This window comes from Eumetopias jubatus, unplaced genomic scaffold (assembly GCF_037043125.1).
Source record: "Eumetopias jubatus isolate StellerSeaLion01/CBP00866 unplaced genomic scaffold, mEumJub1_p1.0 scaffold_14, whole genome shotgun sequence".
Taxonomy (NCBI): domain Eukaryota; kingdom Metazoa; phylum Chordata; class Mammalia; order Carnivora; family Otariidae; genus Eumetopias; species Eumetopias jubatus.
The window spans coordinates 84454329-84477377 of record NW_028274820.1 but is presented as its reverse complement, the minus strand read 5'-3'; the positions used below and the strand labels follow the sequence as shown (position 1 = coordinate 84477377).

Below are 23049 nucleotides of genomic sequence, written 5' to 3'. Positions count from 1 at the left end.
TCCCATTCCCCCAGAGAGCCCTGTTCTCTGAAGCAGATAAATGTCTTCAGGCAAAACTCTATCTCCTTTCACCGGAATCCTCAGGAGATGTTCTAAGTAAGAAGGGATATGTCTGGTTTGCACTTGGCTCTGAGACCTGGAGGAAGAAAAGCTCATACAGGAAACAGCAGAGATGTTACTGCGTCTAAGTCTGGCTCCAGGAAGAAAAATGATATTCTCAAGCCCAAAAATCCTGGACAGCCAGCCTTGGTAAAGCCCCACCTACCTACTGCTAGGAACAACAATCTAGAACAGTAGCCTCAAGTGGAAGTACAATGGAAACCCCCTAGCAAGTGTGAAAAATGAACCTACCAGGCTCTAACCACAGAGATTCTAATACAAGTAGCTTACAAAGCACACCCTAAGAAAAACTGACTCTGCTTCTACTCCAGGAGAAATGCTCTCACCTGGATTTCGCTGTGGGAGTCAGAGGGGCACAAACCTTTGTATCTGAGCTAGGCTTAGAGGGAGGAGGGAGGATGGGAATCCAGGAGGAGAAGGGCAGTGGCAGGACCCCTATACACATTGCAAGTTGGCTGTTCAATCAAAAGATAGGGCATCAAAAGTGATCCACTTACTCTTTGTCCTTGGGGCAGTCCTGTGCAAACCCAGAAAGCCAGAGATCATTTGTAGCAAATGCGAAGCAACAGTATTAGCAGCCATATTTGCAGTGAATCTCAGTCAACAATCAAATGATTTGCCCCTTGTAGAACTTTCCATTAGGGGATACCTTTGAACCACACACACAAGCACCAGTTGCCTAGCAGGGAATGGGACAGAGGCAGAAAAGAGATGTGCCAGGGTCAAAAAGCCACCAGAAAGAGCAAGGAGTCCCTACTCCCCAGCTTCTGAACTCAAGTCTCTTCAGTATCACCATGATGCTGTAAGATATACAAGCATGAGGATGGGAGAGTCAAAAACTGCTTCCTTAGATTGTATATCCTCAAGTCTCCTGCTGCATTAAGCTCAATGACCTCTACTACCATGCAGGGCTCTACATCCCTGGATTAGCCATGGCAGGAGATGACAACCAGGCAGAAAAGACACAGTCACTGTGGCGTTAGGGTGGAAGAAACAAAGGGAAATAAAACTATTTCCTTAGTTCTTTGCCCCCTCTCATTACGCCCACCACCAAAGATACTAATAATGAGCAGCAAGCTAGAGAGAGGGAAAGGTGTAAAGATGGCAGTGAAGGAGGGAGCAAGAAAAGCAGCTGGAAAAAGTATTTGAAGCTGCAATCGTCTAAGGCCTGTTTTCTCCCACAGGCACCATGGAAGAAGGGGAGTTCTGAAACCTTCTACCACTAGTTATAAACAGTGAGGATAACACTGACATCACAAATGACAAAGATTCCCTCCTTGACCAAACTCTACTCAGGCTCCTCTGAACCCCCTGCTCAACTAGGACCTGACTTTTGGGCACTATGTTCATCTCTGCACTGTCCAATTCTGCCAAGAATCCTGCTAAATTAGTTTGGCCCAAGTTCCCCACCCCTGGTATCTGATTACTCTTGATATCTGGTTGGGTTCCTCATCCTCCACCCACCCCACCTCACACGCTGCTCCTTGTCTTTCCTGTACTCAGAACCCAAGCTCTCCTCCCCACTTCAAAACCCTACCGTGGGTCCCCACACCCGTCACAGTGGTGACAAAACAGGTGTACCTACTATTCTTCAGCAAGTGTCATAAATAACATTTTAACACAAGCCAAAAAAGGAAAACCTTGCCCTACTGCAAGCACACTGTACAGGCTAAAGCACTCTCCTAAAGGCAAAGACTCCACTGCAATGAGTGAGGCACCTTCTTCAAATTAATATCAGCTACAGATTTAGAGATCTGGCCAATGAAGGTATCAACTTATGTAAATTCTAGGAGCAGAAGAATATTGGCCTGGCTTAAATTGAGCAAATGTAGTTTTCCAGAACATAAAATTACATTTTATAAGCAGCTTAAATGTGGTTATCCAAGAAAACTAGAACAATCCAGTTTGGTTGCTGTCAACGTCTTTAGTGAATTCAGGTTAAAGGTGCCACTCCTGGGGTGCCTGGGTGGCTCAGTCAGTTAAGTGTCTGACTCTGGGTTTCAGCTCAGGTCATGATCTCAGGGTCGTGAGATCAAGCCCCACACTGGGCTCTGAGCCCAGCACGAGTCTGCTGGAGATTCTCTCCCTCTCCCTCCCCCTCAGCTCACACACATGTGCAAGCTCTAAATCAAATCTTTTTAAAAAAAATTAAAAAAAAAAAAAAGGTTCCACTCCCAGCTAAACCCAAAGCAAGGCAGCTAAAGGGCAATGGTGAACAGTGAACGTCAACAATGCTAAGCATTCGTTTACAGACTCATGCAGCATCCAAAACAGCACAGAGAATTTCAGAGCAATATTCAAGACCAGGGGGATAGAGTAAGGTGTGCAGTAACCGGTAACAGAATGGCCAAACTGCGTGTGCCAAAGTGACTTCATTCAAACCAAAGTCACAAACTCCCTCTCTGTACTTCGGGGGAGGGGTAGGAGAGGGGAATGGTGGAGATAACTGAAAGAGATCGGAATGAAAACTAAAGCAGCAGAGGTACAAATCAATACTCTTACCGTTCAGATACTTTAGAAATACTTTCAAGTCAAAACACAAAAGCAGACAAACAAAAGAACAGGCACCAGCCTTTATTAAAATTTTTGAGAACCCTGAGGTGGCGAAGATACTGTGCCTGAGGGGAAAGGAGCAGCATCAGGCCACAAGTCTGCAGGGCAGCCAGCTCGGAGGTGGGCACAGCAAGCAGCAAGGGGAGAGCATGTTTCCACCTGAACACATTCAATTACGTTCCAGGACAGAGATCTTAAACACCATCAGCGTCTGCCCTCAGAATTCATTTCTCGCTGGGTAATGAGGGTAAGAGATGAAAGGCTATAGGATTTTTACGCTGAATTTTCAGTTTGTCAGGTTCCATCTACCACGTCAGATACCTGGGACTAATGTGTATCTTTTAGGATAAAGACATCTCTCTCTCTAACAGAGCTCCAATGACTCTTCTCTACCTGCTGTATTTTACGGATATCTAATAATAACATGGATAATAACATTTCCACTGTGTAAAACACAAGTATGGAGGTTCCTCAAAAAATTAAAAATAGAATTGCCATATGATCCAGTAATTACACTACTGGGTATTTACCCAAAGAGAACAAAAACACTAATTTGAAAAGATATTTGCACCCCTATGTTTACTGCAGCATTAATTGCAATAGCCAAGATATGGAAGCCGCCCAAGTGTCCATCCACAGATGAATAAAGTGGTAATATATATACACAATGGAGTATTATTCAGCCAGAAGGAAGAATGAAATCTTGCTATGTGCAACAACATGGATGGAGCTAGAGAGTATAATGCTAAGTGAAATAAGCCACTCAGAGAAAGATACATACCATATGATCTCATTCACATGTAGAATTTAAAAAACAAAATAACAAATGAAAAGAACAAAAAACACAAGAGACTCTTCAATACAGAGAACAAAGTGGTAGTTGCCAGAGGGAGGTGGGTGGGGGAATGGGAGAAAGAGATGATGGGGATTAAGGATATACTTATCTTGATGAGCACTGAGCAAGGTACAGAATTGTCAAATCATTATATTATACACCAGAAACTATGTTAATTATACTTAAATTAAAAAAATAACTACATGGCGCCCAAATGCTGGTACAAACTGAAGCTTAATGGTTTCTCAATTGCAAAGCTTACATTTTTCTGAACTCTGGTATTACTGAGTCCAAGCACCTCCAGAATAACTATAACTTCGTACATAAATAGGAGTGTCTAGACTTAAAGAACCATTCCACTCCTCTGACAGAAGAGGCCTGGCACAGGGTGGGGGAAGGGGATGAAGCCAAAAGGCTTTAACAGTGAGGAGGCGGCACCACAACGCAATCTACGAAGGCAAGACAGAGCCTGGCCCAAGGGGAGGGAAGAACCCTGGATGTTTTCCTGGGGGAAATGCTGAGCTGTTAGTTCAATACACACCAAAAGGAATAGCAAAGGGCTGAGATAACTTCTTTCTCCTCTATAAGAAATAAATAAAATAAACCGCTTTGAGTGATGTCAGGTCTCCTTCTTCTTAAAGTACAAACTGGCTTAATACTCCTGGCTGTCCCAGCGGCCAAAACCAGCAAATGGAGCCGCCTGCCAGTCCCATGCAGGACAGTGTGCTCACTCACAGCAGCTGCACTAAGAGTGTCCAGTAAGAATAGGGCAGGCAGTACACACCGCACCCCTACCCGTAGGGACCAGCCTCCAGCCAGAGCTTGAGGGAGCGGGCAGGCTGCAAAGGGAGCCCTGGGCATTCCGCACATCAGAAGCCCTTCTGCAGAGATCCACCTACGGCTTCTGCATGGCAGTGCTTCTAAAAACAAGCCCCTCCAGCTGGATAAGCAGATGCTAAAGGCAGCTCCATATGAATAAGAATGTGGCTTTCTCCTAATTCCAGACCACCTTACAAAAGACAAATGCACATAAAAAAAGTCAAACCTTCCTACTAGCCTCCCTAATAATAATGAGAAAAATGTCCTAGGAATGGTAGAGCTACAGACTCAGAGAGTCAAGTGTTGGTATGTTCTGTCCATCCCTCAGTCCCAAATTATGAACAAGGAGTAAAAGACAGCCAGTGAGAATGAAATGAGCCATTACCCAACGAACACTGAGTATCAACTATGTGCTGGGAAGGGAGCTAGCAATAGATGTGAAGAAATGAGGAATCTACTTGACCCAGAAAAACCTACCTTGGGTAAGGAAGTGGGGTGGGTAGGGGTGGGAGGGTAGGGAAGGGAGGGAAAAAGCATTTTAAAGCAGAAACTAGAAACTATAGGCATCCATTATGTGGGTTATCAAAAAATCAGCAGGACAGCAGAAGGACCCAAATTCTGGGACCCAAGTCTGAACACAAAGATGCAGCAGATGCGCACATAAGATAAATTTTCACTTAGCCTCACTAAGGACCCAATGTACTTAAACAAGGATGAAGGTGAGCATATTAACTGGCTTCTCTCTCTACAGAGATCCTCCTGTCAAACAGCAATGCACTGAACCAACAACAACACTGAACCAGGTGGCCACCAACACAACACTGAACCAGGCAAAGGCCACCAACACAACACTGAACCAGGCAAAGGCATTTGCAGCCAAAACCACACTGTTCTCACACTCGATGGTGAAATGAAGGTCTATGAAATGTAAACAACTCATAAAGTGGCCGGAGATTTTCAAAGAAGGGCCGAAATAAAAAGTGACATCAAAAATATGCCTAAGCAATAGACCTGTCATTTACTAGAAAAAAAACCAAGCATCTGTGTCCTTCAGCTTCCCCTTCTAGTCTCGGGTCTGAAAAGCCTTTTCCAAAGCAATGACATGAAATGATGCTTCTTCCTCCATAATCTATCATCCGGTCTGAAGTCCACCTTGTGATCACAACACACTCCAACTGGTCAGGATTAGAGATTCGGTTTCTAAAATTATAAAACATTTTCCTAATAAAAGTAACTTCCCAGATCCATAGCACCTATAATACATGAGGATCTTAAATGTTTGGTTTTGGAACCGAATTAAATTTCCCTAGCAAAAAGCTAATTAGCCCACCAAGGAATGAAACCTACAGCCGTGGCCTGCAGAAGTAGAAAGCACTGATGACTGCACTAAACTTGCCTTGAATATAAATGTTATGCAAAAAAAAAAAAAAGGGAGGGGGTAATTTATCAAACCACAGTGTAGGTAGCTCTGCAATCAGTATCTCATAAATAAAAAGAGAAAGATGAAGGGAAAGCTCTCTAATTGATTTTAAAATTAGTTCCAAGCAAAGAAATAATCTGACAGGCAACAAGGTCGACAACAGTAAAAGAATATACAGCCCTTGGGGAAAAAGTGCACCTAAAAACTCCAATGAATCAAGACACCTGGACTGCCATGAAGGAAGGATATCTGGGAAAGCCTAAATAAGTAGAAAGTCAATTGGGGACCGACTGCAACATCACTTAAAATCCTGAAATTAACCCCTCTGGTGGACTGAACCCAATCCATATTGTGCTAATGGAATGCCATTATGAGGAAAACCAGCGCTCAGAGAGGGGCAGGATTAGACAACCCACGTGCAGGACTAGACTGAAACTTGGGAGTGGGAAAGAGGAAGTGCCTATAGAAAAAGGAAGCCATGTGTGACCTAGCCATCAAGACAAGCAATCCAATTAGGAAGGAGAAAAAAACAGGAGTGCAAACACTCCCTCTGGGAACCTTTCAACACCAGGACACATTGCCTCAAGTTGGAAATGACCATCAGCAGCAGTCAAGGAGATGAGCAATGGATAGGGTAAAAATACAATCTATGCTCAAAAGCAATCTATGCATTAGGTCTTAAGCCCCAGCATATATTTTGATGTAAACATTAAATGCCTACTGTATTCATAGCATTCTGCAAGATTCTGAAAGAGAGGCGATATGAAGCTGAGAAAACCATTTCCGCTCTGGCCCCCAGTGGAGTTTAGGCTTCATAATGGAAAGCAGGCTGGACATCAATAAACAATACAGGATGATAAGAGAAGGGAAAGACTATATGTGTATGGAAATCTCTGGCCTAAAGGAGCTTTCAAGAACCAGGGCAAGAAAGACTGTTACCTCCGCACAACAGCTATGGTAAATGGTCACAGGACAGTAAATATGATGGTGCTGTCAACTCTGGAAACAATGGAGAATTACTGCAGCTCACAGGACTGAAAAGAGACAAGAAATATGAACACACCAGCACTTGGAAGATTTAGATAAGTTGAAAATATAGAACTGTGTAATAGTGATGATTAAATGAAGAGAGAAGAAAGAGAAGATGATGGATTGAAAGAGGTAAATGCATATGGTTCCGGGAAGGATTAAGTACCAGACCCCATGAGATTGTTAAAATCCCACAAAAATTATTGGAAGGGGATAGGCAAAATCATGAGAAAGGGCATACATTAACTAAAGGAAACAAAAGAAAATATAATTTGTAATAGGGAGAAGAAAGTAAATCAAAGGGAAATAGGCAATTGCTGTCTTTTCCCAGCTATAATTCACTTACAAAGATCAGTGGAACGTGTATTTTAAGGAACCCTGCTATCTACCCAGATACCAAATGTCTTGACCTCACAAAGAGTCAGGCTTGCCCCCCAGGGCCCTCCCCAGCAGAGGAACAGAAATTCACCTTTTTAAAAATGACAGAGTAAGAACATCCTGAATCTTAAATAGATGAGCTAAGACCCACCCACAGTCTCCGAATGGTAATTTTTTTCAGTCCTCTAACAAAGGAGGTTTCAAGTGTTCTTCTCAAAAATGCCCAGATCAAACAAATCGGAAACCGGTACAGAAGGCCTCTGCCAGCGCTCTGACATATTCTGCGTCTTTTGATCACATTGCTGCAGTCCCCAAGTCTCTCCATTGGAAACCGGTGAAATGCTATATCCATTTCAAAGAGCTTTTGCTTTTCTCCAAGGTCCTTATTGCCAAGCTGGAGTCCCGCTCTAATTTGCTATTTGCCTTATGCTCCCAGTCCCAAGTGCAAGATCACAGGTGGTGGGTTTATTGGTTTGCCCTGGCTTCACTTAGGGACTGCGGCCCCACAGCTCGCTGCTGGTATGCATGTCAGTGGCAGCGTCGTCTGCTTTAGGGTCCAGAGGGACCAGTCATCTTGCTTTCAGAAACCTCAACTGAAGGGAATAGGTTGAGAACCGCTTTTAATCATGTCTAAATGGCAAAGCACCCTGGGGCCCTATATAACAAATGGAGTTATTAGCACCCGAAACTGCCCTGCCTCTGAGAAAAAGCCCTTCGGAATCCCAGGGCATCACTAACAGGCCTACCTACGGCTTGTCTGCCATGACTGCCTACAGAGGAGACCTTGTGGGGTTGGGCCTGGGAAACAAACACCTCCCAAGAAAGGCAGCAAGGACACTGGGAGATTAGGCAGATTACAGCTTGAAAAAAACTGATCCTCCGGTGCCCACATCCGAATATTTAGAGGCCTGCCATGAAAGAACGTTTATGGGTTAAGTTCCACAGGGAGGAGGGTGAAAGACAGGGTGATGGAATCAAATACAAGCTGAAAGCACGGGGCTGCGAGGTCAGGGGAAAGGCTCCACCTTCAGGTTTCCAGACTTCCCAGAGGCCTAAGCTGAAGGTGTGTGTGTGTGTTAGGGAGCGTGGTGGTGGGGAGGGAGAAGAGGAGGAGGGTGGGGGGAGGAAGAGAGAGGTTCTATGGATAGAGGAGTTTGAGGAAGAAGGCCCTGTAACTGAAAGCAAACTTTCTACACTTAACATCAAGGGGTTGGGTAAATTCTGTACCTTTTTCAAGGTAAATTCCAGCTCTATATCTTTGCCCACTACAATAGCACTGCACAGGCCGAACCTGCTTCATGGGAGAATAAGTCAGCCCCTCCATCAGATGCCAGAGGGGCTATATACCCTTTGTCATTAACACTCCCAAGTGTGACACGAAGCCATGGCAGCCCTAGAGACTAGAAGCACTAGGTTTTCCAGTCTGAAATCAAAGCCAAATGCTCTCTGGGAAGTTCTGAGATTGCACCATGTGTTGTCTCCTCTAAGGCAGTAGCTCAGAAAACCCACAGCCTTTCTCCAATACTTAGCACTTGTTTCTTTGTGGCAAATAACTGCCTCAAACAAACTACAGTATACCTTTATCCTCAGGGTTTCAGGTCCTCAGGAACATCACACATCAGTGTCCAAAACGGTGCTCAGCCTGAAGGAGTTAAGATCTCCAAGGAATTGACACTGGATTCACCCTGAATAATCCAGAAGCATGATACCACAGAAACAGTATCAACAGCATCAGACATCCGACTGTAATCTTTGAGGAAAGTATTACACATCTTTGCTTTTAACTCTGTCACACTTTCCAGCAACAAATCCAGTTCTAACCAAAATCTGGGAGTAATGGCTACCCATGAATTCCTGGATATTATTGGAAAGCAGCTGCCTAGGATGAAAACAGTTCCTTTGATCATGCTATTTTGTCCAGAGCACTTCCTCTGGCTGCATTACAAAGTAACCAAAAAAGAGGAGTGGAAGTATACAGTTAGCCTTGGGCAAAACCACCTTGCCTTCATATAATTTAAGAGAAAAGAACTTGTCTCTGAGTTCAAAAAAGGAAAATCCAATTTGCCCAACTATCCCCACAATGTAGAAATGTCTCAGAAGATCTACATAAGTCGATGACAGGTTATTAGAGTTTTTAGGGTTTGGGCAAGATAAACATTAGGGGAATCTCCCCTTCCTGACTTGAAGGGCAAACCATCTGGGAGCTTGTAGGGAGGCCTAGCCCACAGCAGGAGTCAAACCCGCCATCCGCCTGCCCCTGAGGAAGCTCAGGCAAAGACTTTCCCTTCCCTCTTCCCCTACTCCTCCAGTTCCTGAACCTGCAACCTTCTCCCACTCTGCTTCAACACCAGAAACCATCAGATTAGCGGTTTCCCTGTTTCAAGTCAATGATCTCCAGAAGCAGAAGACAATCTCTCTCTCACCCAAGGCCCTCCACAGTCCATCCATCATCTCCAAACAATCCTCAAGCACCCCACATTTCTGTAACTACCAGACCATTCCAATTCCTGAAATACACCCAACATTTTCACTGGAGATTCTAATTAGCCCTGTTCTAACTACGACAGCCACATATTCTTGTGCAAAAGGGCACTGGCCAAGGGGACAGAGGCTGAATGGGAGCTGAAATGCAGTCACCATTCAGCTTGCCAAGCCACGTGCCCTGACAAGAGGCTGCCTGCAAGAAGGGGATTCCATCTCTAATTTGCACAAGAGAACCACATGAGCTAACAGAGGCCCCAGCCCCAACATATAAGCCTTGAGTACTTGACTGGACTCCCCTTGTAGTTACAAGAATGGTTTTTAATATTCCTTACTATATACCAACCAAAGGCTCCAAGGAGATGCTTGCTTTCCCAGTCATTCCATACATATAGTTATGGCCTCACTGGGATTCCCCAGGTGATTTTTATTCCTATACCCATATTGCGGATCTCTGAGAACTTTAAGGTAAGCAGAGAGCAGAGTTCTGGGGAATTCTTTAAGTAGAAAGGCAAACACTCTGAATCCTCCTGTATAGAGACTGCTAAAGCAACATCCCAAGTTCTCCTTCGGTACTCCATTCACCCCCAGGCCCTTGGTCAACTGGGGCTTAGCAAAACAAAGCTGAGAACTCCTTCCTGCAGATGAGTTTTCATCTAGCATGATCTTCTCTTATAAATGCAAATTACTTTCATGTTTTGTAAATGCAAGCCACCAACGCAAGAATACTCAAATCCAAACATGCCATTCCCTGGTTTAAAATTCCTCACACAAAAATCTAAAAATCTAAAAGTATGGCACACGTTTTCAGCATGTGGCCCCTGTTCTAACTCCCAAGACCATTTCTTACTACTCCCTAGCATTAACTACCCTCTATTCCAGTCATACAAAATACTCCAAGTCTCTCTCTTTAAAAGTATCCTGAGATATTCACAGGACATGCGTGATCTGGCCCTGCCTACATCATACCATTAATGCACTATCCACAGTGGCCATCCATTCCTTCTTCCCAAATTCACCCAACTCGTCATTACTGCTGTCTCAGTCAGAAACTGTCTTCTCCCCACATTTTACCTAGCTCAGTCCTAGTCACCCCTGAGGCTTTACATGTCACTTCCTCCGAGAAGCCTTCCCAGATTATACATTCTTATAAACTCTAAATTTTTCACAACACTTCACATAAATGAAATTACTCGTGTATTTCCCCTACTAGGTTCTAAAGTTCCATGAGGATGATTCCACGAACGTTTATTCCCTGCTGCATCCCCAGCACAGTATCTGGTGCAAAGTAGATACCCAGTAAATACTTATCAATGATGACAAACTCAAACCCATTCATTTTAATTTCTAAACCTATCCTGTCCATTACAGAAGTCACCACCAACAGGAGGCTGTTGAGCTCCAGAAATACACTGGAACAAACTGAAATGTGTTCCAAATATAAAACATACACCAGAATTTCAAAGACTTAGTAAAACTCAAATTAAGTAAAACATCTCATTAACTTTTTACACTCACTAAATGCTGAAATGAGGGGCACCTGGGTGGCTCAGTTGGTTGAGCATCTAATTCTTGATTTCGGTTTAGGTCGTGATCTCAGGGTTATGAGATCGAGCCCACTTCAGGCTCCGTGCTCAGTGGGGAGTTAGCTTGAGATTCTCTCCCTCTCCCTCTCCCCCTCTCCCTGCCTATGCTGGTGCACACACGGGCACACTCACCCTCTAAAATAAATAAATCTTTTTTTTTAAATGTTGAAATGATACTGTTTGGGATATATTAGGTAAAATAAAATGTATTAAAATTGATGTTTGTAATATAACTACTAGGCAATTTTCAATAACAAATATAGCTCATATTTATGGCTTGCATTATAGATCTATGGAGCATTGCTGGGTTAGGAGTGCCCTTTCTTCCATCCACCAACTACTCATCAATGAACACTCAAGAGGTACGCTAGTTGCTCCTAGGGAGACTTCCCTGAGTGCCCACTGTAACTGGGTTCTTCATGGCACCCTCCACCATTGTGCTCAAAGTACATTATGTTAACTTAGTTCTTATGTGACTGCTTCATTAAAATCTTTCAAAGGAATTTAAGAAATAAGAAAAATCATGACTCCCTTCACCTAAGCCATATAGTATAGACTCTTGCAGCTGAGCCTTACTTCAAACTTTCTTAAAATGGAGTAAGATCTCAGAAGTGAACAGAAGTTAAAAATAAAATGGGCAACCTACCTTGGTAAAGAACAAGGAAGTCCATAAACAGGATCCTGCCTAAACTAGGGAATATATTCCAACAATTTCCCATTATCTACTAGGCTAGGGGAAAAATCCATCCATCACCCCTTGGGGAGTTCCAAAGGGTCCTGGAAAAACTAAAAATTCTCAGCAGTAGTTCCTACTCCTTCTGAAAACCTGCTATTCACCCTACCTAAGTGACAGCACCCCCATCCTCCCTAAAAACTGCTTGAAATTCAGCTACATAGTCTACATTAACATAATGCTTTGGCCAATGATGCAGGCACAAAAATTAACGTTCAAGAATTTCAAAGTTGTGGTTGCTGTGGGAACCTTAATTCCAACTGCATGGCACAGATGCGAATCGTGGAGTACTCCCAATACTGATAAAATTGGAGATGTCTATTTACTCTGTGCAATGAGGCACAGCTACAGTTACTGAGAGAACCTCATTTTGGCATTTCTAGGCTTTCATGCATTTAAATTCTCAACCTTACCACAATACCATTTGCCGCATTAAACTGCCTCCTCGTGGGGGGGCGGGGGGGGGTTGAACTGATTGGCCAGACATTCAAAGAACTCATCCTGTGTATGTTTCTTATGCACAATCTGATTCAAAAGACAATCATGATATTTTTATTTTACTCTTATGGGCTGTCTGTAAACTCTCATGCAAATGAAGACAGGGCATGAATTTCAACTTGTAAATGCACCAAGACGTGTACGTGCAAAACATCAGAAAAGCAAATTTCCTGTCTTTAGAACTACAAAAGGGATAAATTAAAGCACAGAGCACTAATGTCAACCACGCCGTGCTTAATTTCTGAAAACTAGCCAAACACCTGCGTGTGACACCGGCTCTCACAGTGGACTCAGTTCTATAACCAGTTCCACACTGTAATGATCAGAGGATAAAAAATAAGAGTTGGAAAGTGGTCTTTGTAAAAACAAGATAGAACCAAACAAACAAATTCAAGAAAAACTTCAATCCCTATCTCCAACCTCTCATAACAATGGAAAGAAAAGGCCCAGAAAATGTAAAACAAAACTGCCTGCAAACTACAACTCCCATAGTTTTCATCCTAAGCATTTCTCAAAATTTATATACCCCAGTCATACACACTGGTTAGGCAAGCACCTTTGCTGCCAAAAGATCCAACAACTAGCTCAAAAACAGTGTACCTAATAATTACAGTTACCACTTGCAACAGATTAAACAAGTGACCCCAGAGAATATGTATACCAAGATTCATTTCTTCCTTGAACAAAACATATGGAACCGGCTGGCCTTATAAAACGACCAGGCCTTATTAATCATGCATGTGAGATACAGATACTTCTCCTCTCCTTATTCTCAGAGAAGTAAAATCTTGTTAATAAATAAAACTTAACCACCACTGCCCACCCATCCCAACCCTAACTCCTTTCAAACCCCTTAGGGAGGAATGCCAGCAATGCCCGCCCAAAACAAAGCAGAGCAGACACCTGCCCAACAATAGCTAGGATGCAGACATTAGGAAACAATACTCTGGAGATTTAAAATATTGTCTTTTAGCATTCTCACACATATGTACCATGTTTAAGTATTCTCCAGCATCTTCCCTTTGGTTTTTGAAAAGAGGCTCTACTGCCTCTCTATTCTCACCTGCGTGTTCTCCCCTTCCAGCCTCGGTGGTCGGATACTGGACAGGTGGATGGTCTTGTAGTCACCAGAGTTCAGTTTCACGACAATGGCATCTGCATTCAGCACCTGCATCACCTGTGGGCAAAAGGCAAAAACGCTTACACCTGCCATCTCAAATGGCCCAGATCTCACAACACACATGGTAAGGAGCAAGGCCCACCATAGTCATAGGGAGAAAAGTCAATAGCCATTTGGGGGTAGATCCAAAATCATCCTTCACAGTGCAACGATGCTGGAGAAAACAATGCTATAATTATCAGTCCCCAAAGACCTTATTATGATTTCTCAATGAGGCAGAATCTGTATCATTCACAAAAATTATCTTTTTTATCTTTTGCCCTGACCAAAATTTGCAGTTAACTACAAAGCTTACTGGAAATCTAGTCTCTGTGTTATTCAAGGCATTCCCTGAAACAGGTTCTAAACTAAAATCAAATCTGTATCTCAATGTGCATCTAGGAAAAGAGGCAAGGGCTGGATTAGAAGATATCAGCACTAGACAAGAACCAAAATAGGATGCTCCAAAAGAGAGCAGAAAAATCAAAGACAAGTGAAGGGCAAAAAGAATTGTCATCACAGTGTGGGAAAGGAGAGGCTCAGCTGTTAATCTCAGGGCAGAAACATTAAATTGCTAAGATAACTACTTCAACTACTCAGAGAGCCAACTTTTCAGAGCACTACTACGGGCAACTTTGTTTTAAACCCCCATACCGGTAACATCGGAGCCCACTCTCAGCTAAAGAAGATTAACTACCACTCTTGGGTAACCTACAAGGATATCTATTCAAAGGGCAAAAGCACAAATATTCCTCTGTGGAGGTTATCAGAACATTCCACCAATGTGGAATGAAATTGCACTGAAACCAGCCTAGGACATCAGGGTTATAACTAGAACCCATAATTCAGCTAGCAGTCTACAATTCATTCGATTATATTCAGAGCCTGTTGTTACAAGGCTGGGTTTTTTGGTTTTTGGTGTTTTGTTTTGTTTTTTTAAACAAGTAATACTTTTCTACAAGGTCGCTATTGACTACAAATCACTGTCACCATCCACTTTGTCTGCAGAATCAAAACGAACTCTTCCAGGCTTCAATCAGGCCCCATCAGGAGCCAACAGGCAGCTGAACAAACTACAGGGTCAGCTGCCACAGTGAGGGCAGACTCGCAAAATTTCCCTTCTCTTTCATGTGAGAAACAAAAGGAGCTAGACTCTCCTTTGCTATGGTGGATATCACACTGATAAGTAGCCTAAAAGAGCCCTCACTAACTATTCTCTGGAAGGCTTCACAACTTTTAAAACAGAATACACCCATTTACTTGCAGACTCTTACAAAAATGGCTATTCTCTACCTTTTCCAAAGAATCAGCCAACCACACACCAAAAAGAGTAAAGACCGATTGAAGGGATAATGTGAAGGAAGAGCAAAAACCAAAAGCAAGTGAAAAATTATACAGGACAGGAAATAGCAGGAAAAAAGTGCCATCACACAGAATGAATGAAAACAGAAAGAGGACAGTTGGAATCAAGCTGTAATCCATGGAAGGCTGACTATATGCCTGGCAGATGGGAAGACATCCCTGGGTTTTACCACCACAAGTAATGGGAAGCAAGTGTAGGGAAAAACAGGCCAGTGACCAGAAGAGTAATGAAAGGTCTGAGAGGGGCACCTGGGTGGCTCAGTTGTTAAGCGTCTGCCTTCAGCTCAGGTCATGATCCCAGGATCCTGGGATCGAGTCCCGCATCAGGCTCCCTGCCCTGCAGGAAGCCTGCTTCTCCCTCTCCCACTCCCCGTCCTCTCTCTCTCTCTCTCTGTCAAATAAATAAAGTCTTTAAAAATAAATAAACAAATAAATAAAAAAGAAAGGTCTGAGAAAGAACAGTGTAGAAGAGGAGAACGGGTATTTTTAATTTTCAAATATGTAAGATTAACCTGCAAACCTCAACATGGCAAAAGTCTCAAATAGCCACTGCCACTCTGCTTTAACCTTTTTGACAGATCTGAGAATCGCAAAAGCTAAACACTAAAACCCAGACAGCCAGAACCCAAAATTCACCTAGCCAGAAAAAATGAGTGAAGTCCAAGGGCAATCAAAAGCATGATCTGTGGTCACATGAGGACAACAAGGTCAGGGCTGGTTACCTGGGTATGGGTGGTAAGAAAGTCTACTGGACCCTCCAAAGCAAAGAATAATCACACAGAACTTAAAAACAGTCCAGAAGGTATAACCAAAACTACAGATTCACCAACTGAAAGAAAAAGAGTACATCTTGTTCCCATTACCATCTAGACACATTAATGCCAAGCAAAAATGCCCATCACAATGGAATCTTCCTCCCACTCCCTAAAGATACCAACAGTGGTTTAGACAACTGAACAAAAGAGAAAGACCAGAGCTAATAATTTCTCTATCCTTCAAAATTCCACATTTGGGTAAAAAGAGAAGTATCATAAAATGGATGACAAAACTTTCGTGGGGTGAAGTATCCATGATATGGGCTATTCTGCTATCCTATCTTCAAACCAAGGAGAAGAAAAATTCCACAAAGCCACACCAAACGAAACAGCTACTACAGTAAATCAATACTGCTCTTCCCTTAAAGTACAAGACCATCATCTCGAATGCACACACCTCCCAGTATTTCCAAAATCTCAATGATGGACAGAGCTATGCATTCCTCTCACATCAAAACTAACTATTATTAAATTATCAAGTGCCAAAAACACAGAGAAATTCCCATAATCAAGACATGAGAAATACCTAGACATTCTCCACTCCCTCGTCACGCTCAGAGAAGAATAAAACCAGGGAAAGCATCGTAGTGCTCACACCTTCACCCCCTGATTATAGAATGCAAAGATCTGAGCATACCCCTGTGACAAGTTACTGGCATTCATCACCCCTTAGAATGTGTTAGCAGCGGCAGCAAAATGGATTCTTGGAGCTGTAAATTTCAGGCCTCACCAGCAGACTCTCTGCTCGGCATCTCCCTGATTAGAAACCTCCTCTTCAGGAACTGCACACTCTGATGCTGGCAACCTAACGAGGCTCAGCTTTCTGAGGAAGTGGTGTATGGTGAGTGCGTGTGTCTGTGTGTGTGTCAATGTGTATATGTAAGTGGGGTTTATGACTTTTTATTCCTCTTTAAATTGTGTCATTACTGTCCAGAGAACAAGCAGCTCCTGAGCAGAGGCACAGAAGAAGTAATAAAATAGTGGTTATAGTCACGTACTGTACAATAAGTAAAATGCAGAGTGGATTACTGTTCAAAGCCTGCTCTCACCACCGTTGCAGACCACATTTATAACCGAGATATTTCTTACGGTGCTTTCACCAGGATAAGTCTATGTATGCCCACGTCACCCACTCTCTCCACATGCTAACGGATCTCTAATCACTCCACCCCTATACACACCTATCATACCACATACTCCTGGGGATAACCTAAGGGACAGGGGCTTATGCACAGCAAAAGTCACTAGCTGGACTCACAATACAAGCCCTAAATCCAATTTCTCCATTTCTTGAAGCCCAACTGTAAAAGGAAAAATGAGTGGCTTAATGATGATGAGTGTAGGCTAAGGGCTGCCACAAGTCAAGAGAACTACAGAGTTCTGTCAGGGAAGGGACATCCATTCCCATTTCTGGCCTGCTGCCACACTCCCCATCTGCAGAGCCTGTCCAGAGTGCTCACTGGGAGGCCAAAGGCTGCTACCGTTCAGCTTCCTAAACCCCTGCAGCATATATATAATGAGCAATAAGAGCCAACAACAGTTTCCTGAACTACAGAAATCCTCAGAATAGCTCCCCAGATGCAACTACCAATACTCCCAAAGCTGCCCAAATTATCAGTGCTGGACAAAAATAAAAGGACCATCAGCGCACACAGGGCTTCTCTGGGTGCCAGCAAGGAGTGCCTTTGATGGGGCCACTGGGAACGGGACACCAAATTCCCTTATTACTGTCTGAAATCATGACACCCAGCTGCTTCTCCTACGCCCTAAGGCTGTATGCTAGGTCTCTTCTCCCCCAAGCTAACTGTGGAAACACTACTGAAGCAGCACCGGAAGTGGGTAAAAAGGGAGTACGCCATAACTGTTAAAGCCAGGGCCTAGAGCCACCTCCCCACCCAGATGCCTGAGCCACTCCCAGAAGGGTACAGCAGCCACCCTGTACCCTTGACAAAAGACTAAGCCCAACAATGTCTTGATGCAAATAATTCCAGGCACCTAAACATGAGCAAGCAGACTAGTCGATAAGAAGTACTTGAAAGGAAACCAGGCATCGGACAAATCCCAACAGATGGGGCACCCTACAACATACCCAACCAGCACTCTGCAAAACTGTCATGGTCATCAAAAGCAAAGAAAGTCCAAGAGACTATCACATCCAAAAGGAGCCTAACAAGACATGACAACTAAATTTAGTATGCTATGGTGGATGAGATTCTGGAACAGAAAAGCAGACTAGAGAAAAACTAAGGAAATCTGACTAAAGTATGGACTTCAATTGATGGTAACATATCAATATTGGTACACTAATTATAATAAATGTACCACACTTGTGTCACATTATAGAAAAAACTAGGAGGAGGGCAGTGGTAATGTGGGAACTCTGTACCATCTGCTCAATTTTTCTGTGAATCTAGAAGTGTTTTAAAAAATAAAATCTCAATTGAAGAAAACAAGTAAATATTTTTTACAAATCTCTTCTAATTCAACTTTATTTTCTTATCAGCAAATCAGTTTACTAACTTAAGCTACAAACCAAGTCTCGATCTCATTTTGGTGCAGAGGCCACCTTCCTAACCAAACCATCCCCAGAACTTCCTCTTCACCTGAAAGTCCTATGGCAGAAGTCCAGGAAATAGCTAGTATTTTTTATTTTGTTCTCTCCACATTACCAAATGCAAATATAACAGAAAGTCTAGATAATACCAAAAATATTAAAAGGTGGCTTTGCTTAAAAACCATCTCAAAGAAGCATGACAATGAACTCCATTCAGAGCACAGCAAAAAAAAAAAAAAGATCAGGGCCAAACCAAGTCAGTCTCAGAATCTACTGCATGCATCAATGAATAGCTTTAACCTGACCTCCAAAACTGCACATGGCCACCTAGTCCAGACAGCTGACTACTTAGGGTAATCTTCCAGACAGAGCCCTAGATGGTAAGCTCCTTAAAAGCAGGAACGACTTCTCATTCTTCTACGTCTTCTCAAAGCAGAGGGGTCTACTTGTTTAAGCAATCATTTGGTACAGAGAACCAAGCAAGAGGCCTCTAACCAGGCAGGGCATTGAGAAGACTCCACCTCCTGAAAACATGCTGTCACTGCCCAGCCCTCCCACCACCCCTGAGCATTATTCAGGTCTGTAAAATCTGCAAGGCCCAAGAATCCAGCAGCAGCGACAGGGAAGCCAAGCCACATGCTCAGGGGACCATATGGCTACAAACAGCACAGATCAGCTAAAACGCCACAGGGAAGGCAGGCAGGAAACTGGCAAGCCAGGACAGGCACAAAAGTCTCAAGCAGGCTCAGCTAATCGCTGTGAAGTGAACATGCTTCTCTGCTAACCTGGAGAGACAAGGAGAGCCCTCCCTTGCATATCCTTCCTTAAGAAGTGAAACTGTTTAAGCAGAGGATGGAAAACATTCTTTCAGCAGGCTACATGTATCAAGACAATACTTCATTGATTTCAAGTTCCTCCGAAGTGAGACTCTTGGCCAACACATCTCATCTATAGCATCAGTTCCAGAAATCACCTATAGAGCCCAAGAGGCACCCAGTTCAAGAGTTCACAGGTTATCTTTTGGAGGCTTTTCCAGCTATTTAGCTGTTCCCTGTACAATTAGTTTCTAGGAGACTGGGCAGGTGACTGCTAAAGACAGAACCATTATTTGTTCCGGCCTTACAGTCATATGAGCCTCAGAGCAGAATCCTTCAGCAAAAAACTCACAGGACTGTCAGACTAGGTTTGTGAAGTCCCAGGGTACCTTAGGACCCTTTTAGGTTTCCTTGAAGAAGTAGCATTGTATTAACAGACATTTTAAATCAGGTAAAAGGACTACAAAGTGGCAGTTGGGTTCTAGGTTATGAAAAGAAATGCAGATCGTTTTTCTCCTTTTGGATATAATGTGGATATCCCGTGCTCTTTAACAGGGGATAGCAAACTATGACCCAAGGGCCATCTAGCCCACTGTCTACAGTTGTGAATAAAGTTTTACTGGAACACAACCACACCAAGTCATTTACATAATATCTATAGCCTGTTTTCTTGCTACGGTAGCAGAGTCAAGTAGTTGCAACAGAGACTACACGGCCCACAAAACATAACATATTTACTATATAGTCCTTTAAGAAAAAGTTGGCTACCTCTGTTCTACAACATATCAGAAGATGAACACACATAGGGCTATACATGGTTAACATTCCTAGAAAGCTATTTGGCAAATGTGCTCTAAAACATTCCTGTGGAAATAAATGCCATTTACATAGAAATTTATTCCATTTTCTAAATAATGGAAAAATTATACACTATATGAATATCGACCTATTGGGGATTGGTTACATAAATTATGCAGTCCTACAATGGTACATTATGAACAAATTAAAGCAAGCTCAAACCTTTACTTTGGCACCCTCCCTAAATACCTTTAAACAAAAATAAAGGGATTTGGGGTTGGGGGTAAATCCAATAAGATAAAGATAATGGGAGAGAAGAATATGGCAACAAAACATTGGAAGCTAGAAAGCAGAAAGATGAGTAGTAACAGACTCCACAGAAGCTGAATCCTGGCTAGTGATAAGAAGACATAATAGCCAATCTGATTTATACTGCAAAATTCCTCCACCTGCCAAGACAAAGAAATTGTCAAATCAGGAATCTCAAGTGGAGATGAAAATGGGACCAAAACCTACAACTGGATTTCAAGATCTATACCATAAATCCCGTATACAGGTTCACTGCTTTTAACCCAGTGTTCAAGACCTCATTCTTAAATAAGAGAGAGAAGCAAAGATCACCAGGTATCTAAGGAAAGCCTCTCATACAAAAAAAAGGGGGGGGGGGCAAAATAACCAAAGAGAATTAAAAACAACTTGGAAAATACATACTATGCAAGTAAAGAAATTTTTCAAAAAATTAATTCCTCAGAAAGCTAATAGGTATTTTATCTCTGAAAAAAGTGGTATTACTATTAAAAAAAATAACAAGAGAAAACAGACAACAGAATGGAATAAAAAGCCCAGAAATAAACTCATGCCATATGGTCAATTAATTTACAACAAGAGAAAGAAAGAATATACAATGGAGAAAAGGCAGTCTCTTCAGTAAATGGTGCTGGGAAAAGCTACATGCAAAAGAATGAAACTGAACCACTTTCTTACACCAGACACAAAAATAAACTCAAAATGGATTAAAGACCTAAATATAAGACCTAAAACCATAAAACTTCTAAAGATTTTATTTATTTATTTATTTGAGAGAGCGAGAATGAGAGAGAGAGAGAGAGAGAGAGAGAGAGAGCACGGGAGAGGGGGAAGGGTCAGAGGGAGAAGCAGACTCCCTGCCGAGCAGGGAGCCCCATGCAGGACTCGATCCAGGGACTCCAGGATCATGACCTGAGCTGAAGGCAGTCGCTTAACCAACTGAGCCACCCAGGCACCCCCTAAAACCATAAAACTTCTAAAAGAAAACATAGGCAGTAATCTCTTGGACGTCAACCTTAGCAATATTTTTCTCTGGATCTGTCTCCTCAGGCAAAGGAAACAAAAAGCAAAACATAAACTATTGGGACGACATCAAGCTATAAAGCTTTTGCACAGCAAAGGAAATCATCAAAAATGAAAAGGTAACCTACTGAACAGAAGATATTTGCAAATGAAATATCTGTTGATAAGGGGTTAACATCCAAAATGTATAAAGAACTCAACAGAACATCAAAAAACAATCCAATTTAAAAATGGACAGAGGACTTAAACAGGCATTTCTCCAAAGAAGACATACAGATGGCCAACAGACGCATGAAAAGATGCTCAAACTCACTCATCACCAGGAAAATGCAAATCAAAACCACAATGAGATATCACCTCACACCTGTCAGAATGGCTAGCGTCAAAAAGACAAGAAATAAGAAGGTTGGTGAGGATGCAGAGGAAAGGGAACCCTCATGCATTACTAGTGGAAATATAAACTGGTGCAGCCACTGCAGAAAACAGGTTAGAGGTTGCTTAAAAAATAAATGAATAAATAAAAAAACAGAAATACCATACAACCCAGTAATTACACCTCTGAGTATATTCAAAGAAAACAAAAACACTAATCTGAAAAGATATGTGCACTCCTATGTTTATTGCAGCTTTATAATAGCCAAGATATGGAAGCAACCTAACCACTGATAGACGAATGTATAAAGAAGATGTGATGTGTGTACACACACAAACACACACACACACACACACACACACAGGAGTAGTACTCCACCTTAAAGAGTGAAATCATGCCGGGGTGCCTGGGAGCCTCAGTCGTTAAGAGTGAAATCATGCCATTCACAACAACATGGATGAGCCTAGGGGATATCATGCTAAGTGAAATAACTCAGAAAAAGACAAATGCCACAGGATTTCACTTACACATGGAATCTTAAAAAACAAAAAAACAAAAAAACACAACAGGTGAACAAATAAAATAGAAAGACTCATAAATACAGAGAACAAGTTGGTGATTGCCAGAGGGGTGGGGGGATGAGGGCAAAATAGGTGAAGAGGTTATAAAATAAATAACGAAGATGAAAAGTACAGCATAGGAAATATAGTCAATGACAGTGTAATAACTTCGTATGATGATGGATGGTAACTACTCTTATGGTAAGCTCTGTATAACGTACAGAATCATTGAATCACTATGTTATACACCTGAAACTAATGTAATACTATATGCCAACTACATTTTAATAAAAATAAAAGAACCATTCAGAGAACAACAACAACAACAAAAAACAAGCTCTTAAAATACAGTATCATAAATGAAATATTCAGTAGCAGGGCCAAAAGGTAAATATAAAAAAAATTTAGAAAGAACAAGAGACAAAGATGAAAAATAGGAGGAAAAAATTAGAAGACCAGTCAACAAAGTCAAACATCTGCTAGAAAACAGCAGAGAAACTTGTTGGAAATCGACAACAAAAAATAGCTGAAGCTCTCAAAGAACTAACATGGATAAACACAGAGTACCACTGTGAAATTTCAGGATAAAAAAGAATATGTGAAGACTTCACAGAAAGAAAAAAATCATATAAGGATGAGGAATCAAAATGGTATCAGACCTCTTAAAAAGAAAAAAAAAAAAACAGAAAAGAGAAAAAATCTCCAATAGTTAAATGACAGTGGAGCAATGCCTTCACAATTATGAAGGAAAATAATTTCTAACATAAAATTCTATATCCAGCTACACTAACGATCGAGTGTAATTACAAAATAGACTGAAAAGTCTCAAAAC

The 23049-nt window shown here is 42.2% G+C and overlaps 1 protein-coding gene across 1 annotated transcript in view; it reads right to left on the bottom strand.

Annotated features, from left to right (window-relative positions):
* Positions 1 to 23049, bottom strand: part of SND1 (staphylococcal nuclease and tudor domain containing 1) — a 410120-nt gene that overhangs the window by 336278 nt on the left and 50793 nt on the right. Inside the window, exon 10 of the mRNA XM_088018648.1 lies at positions 13516 to 13629. Coding sequence (XP_087874774.1) covers positions 13516 to 13629 — 114 coding nt within the window. The remainder of the gene's footprint in view (positions 1 to 13515; positions 13630 to 23049) is intronic.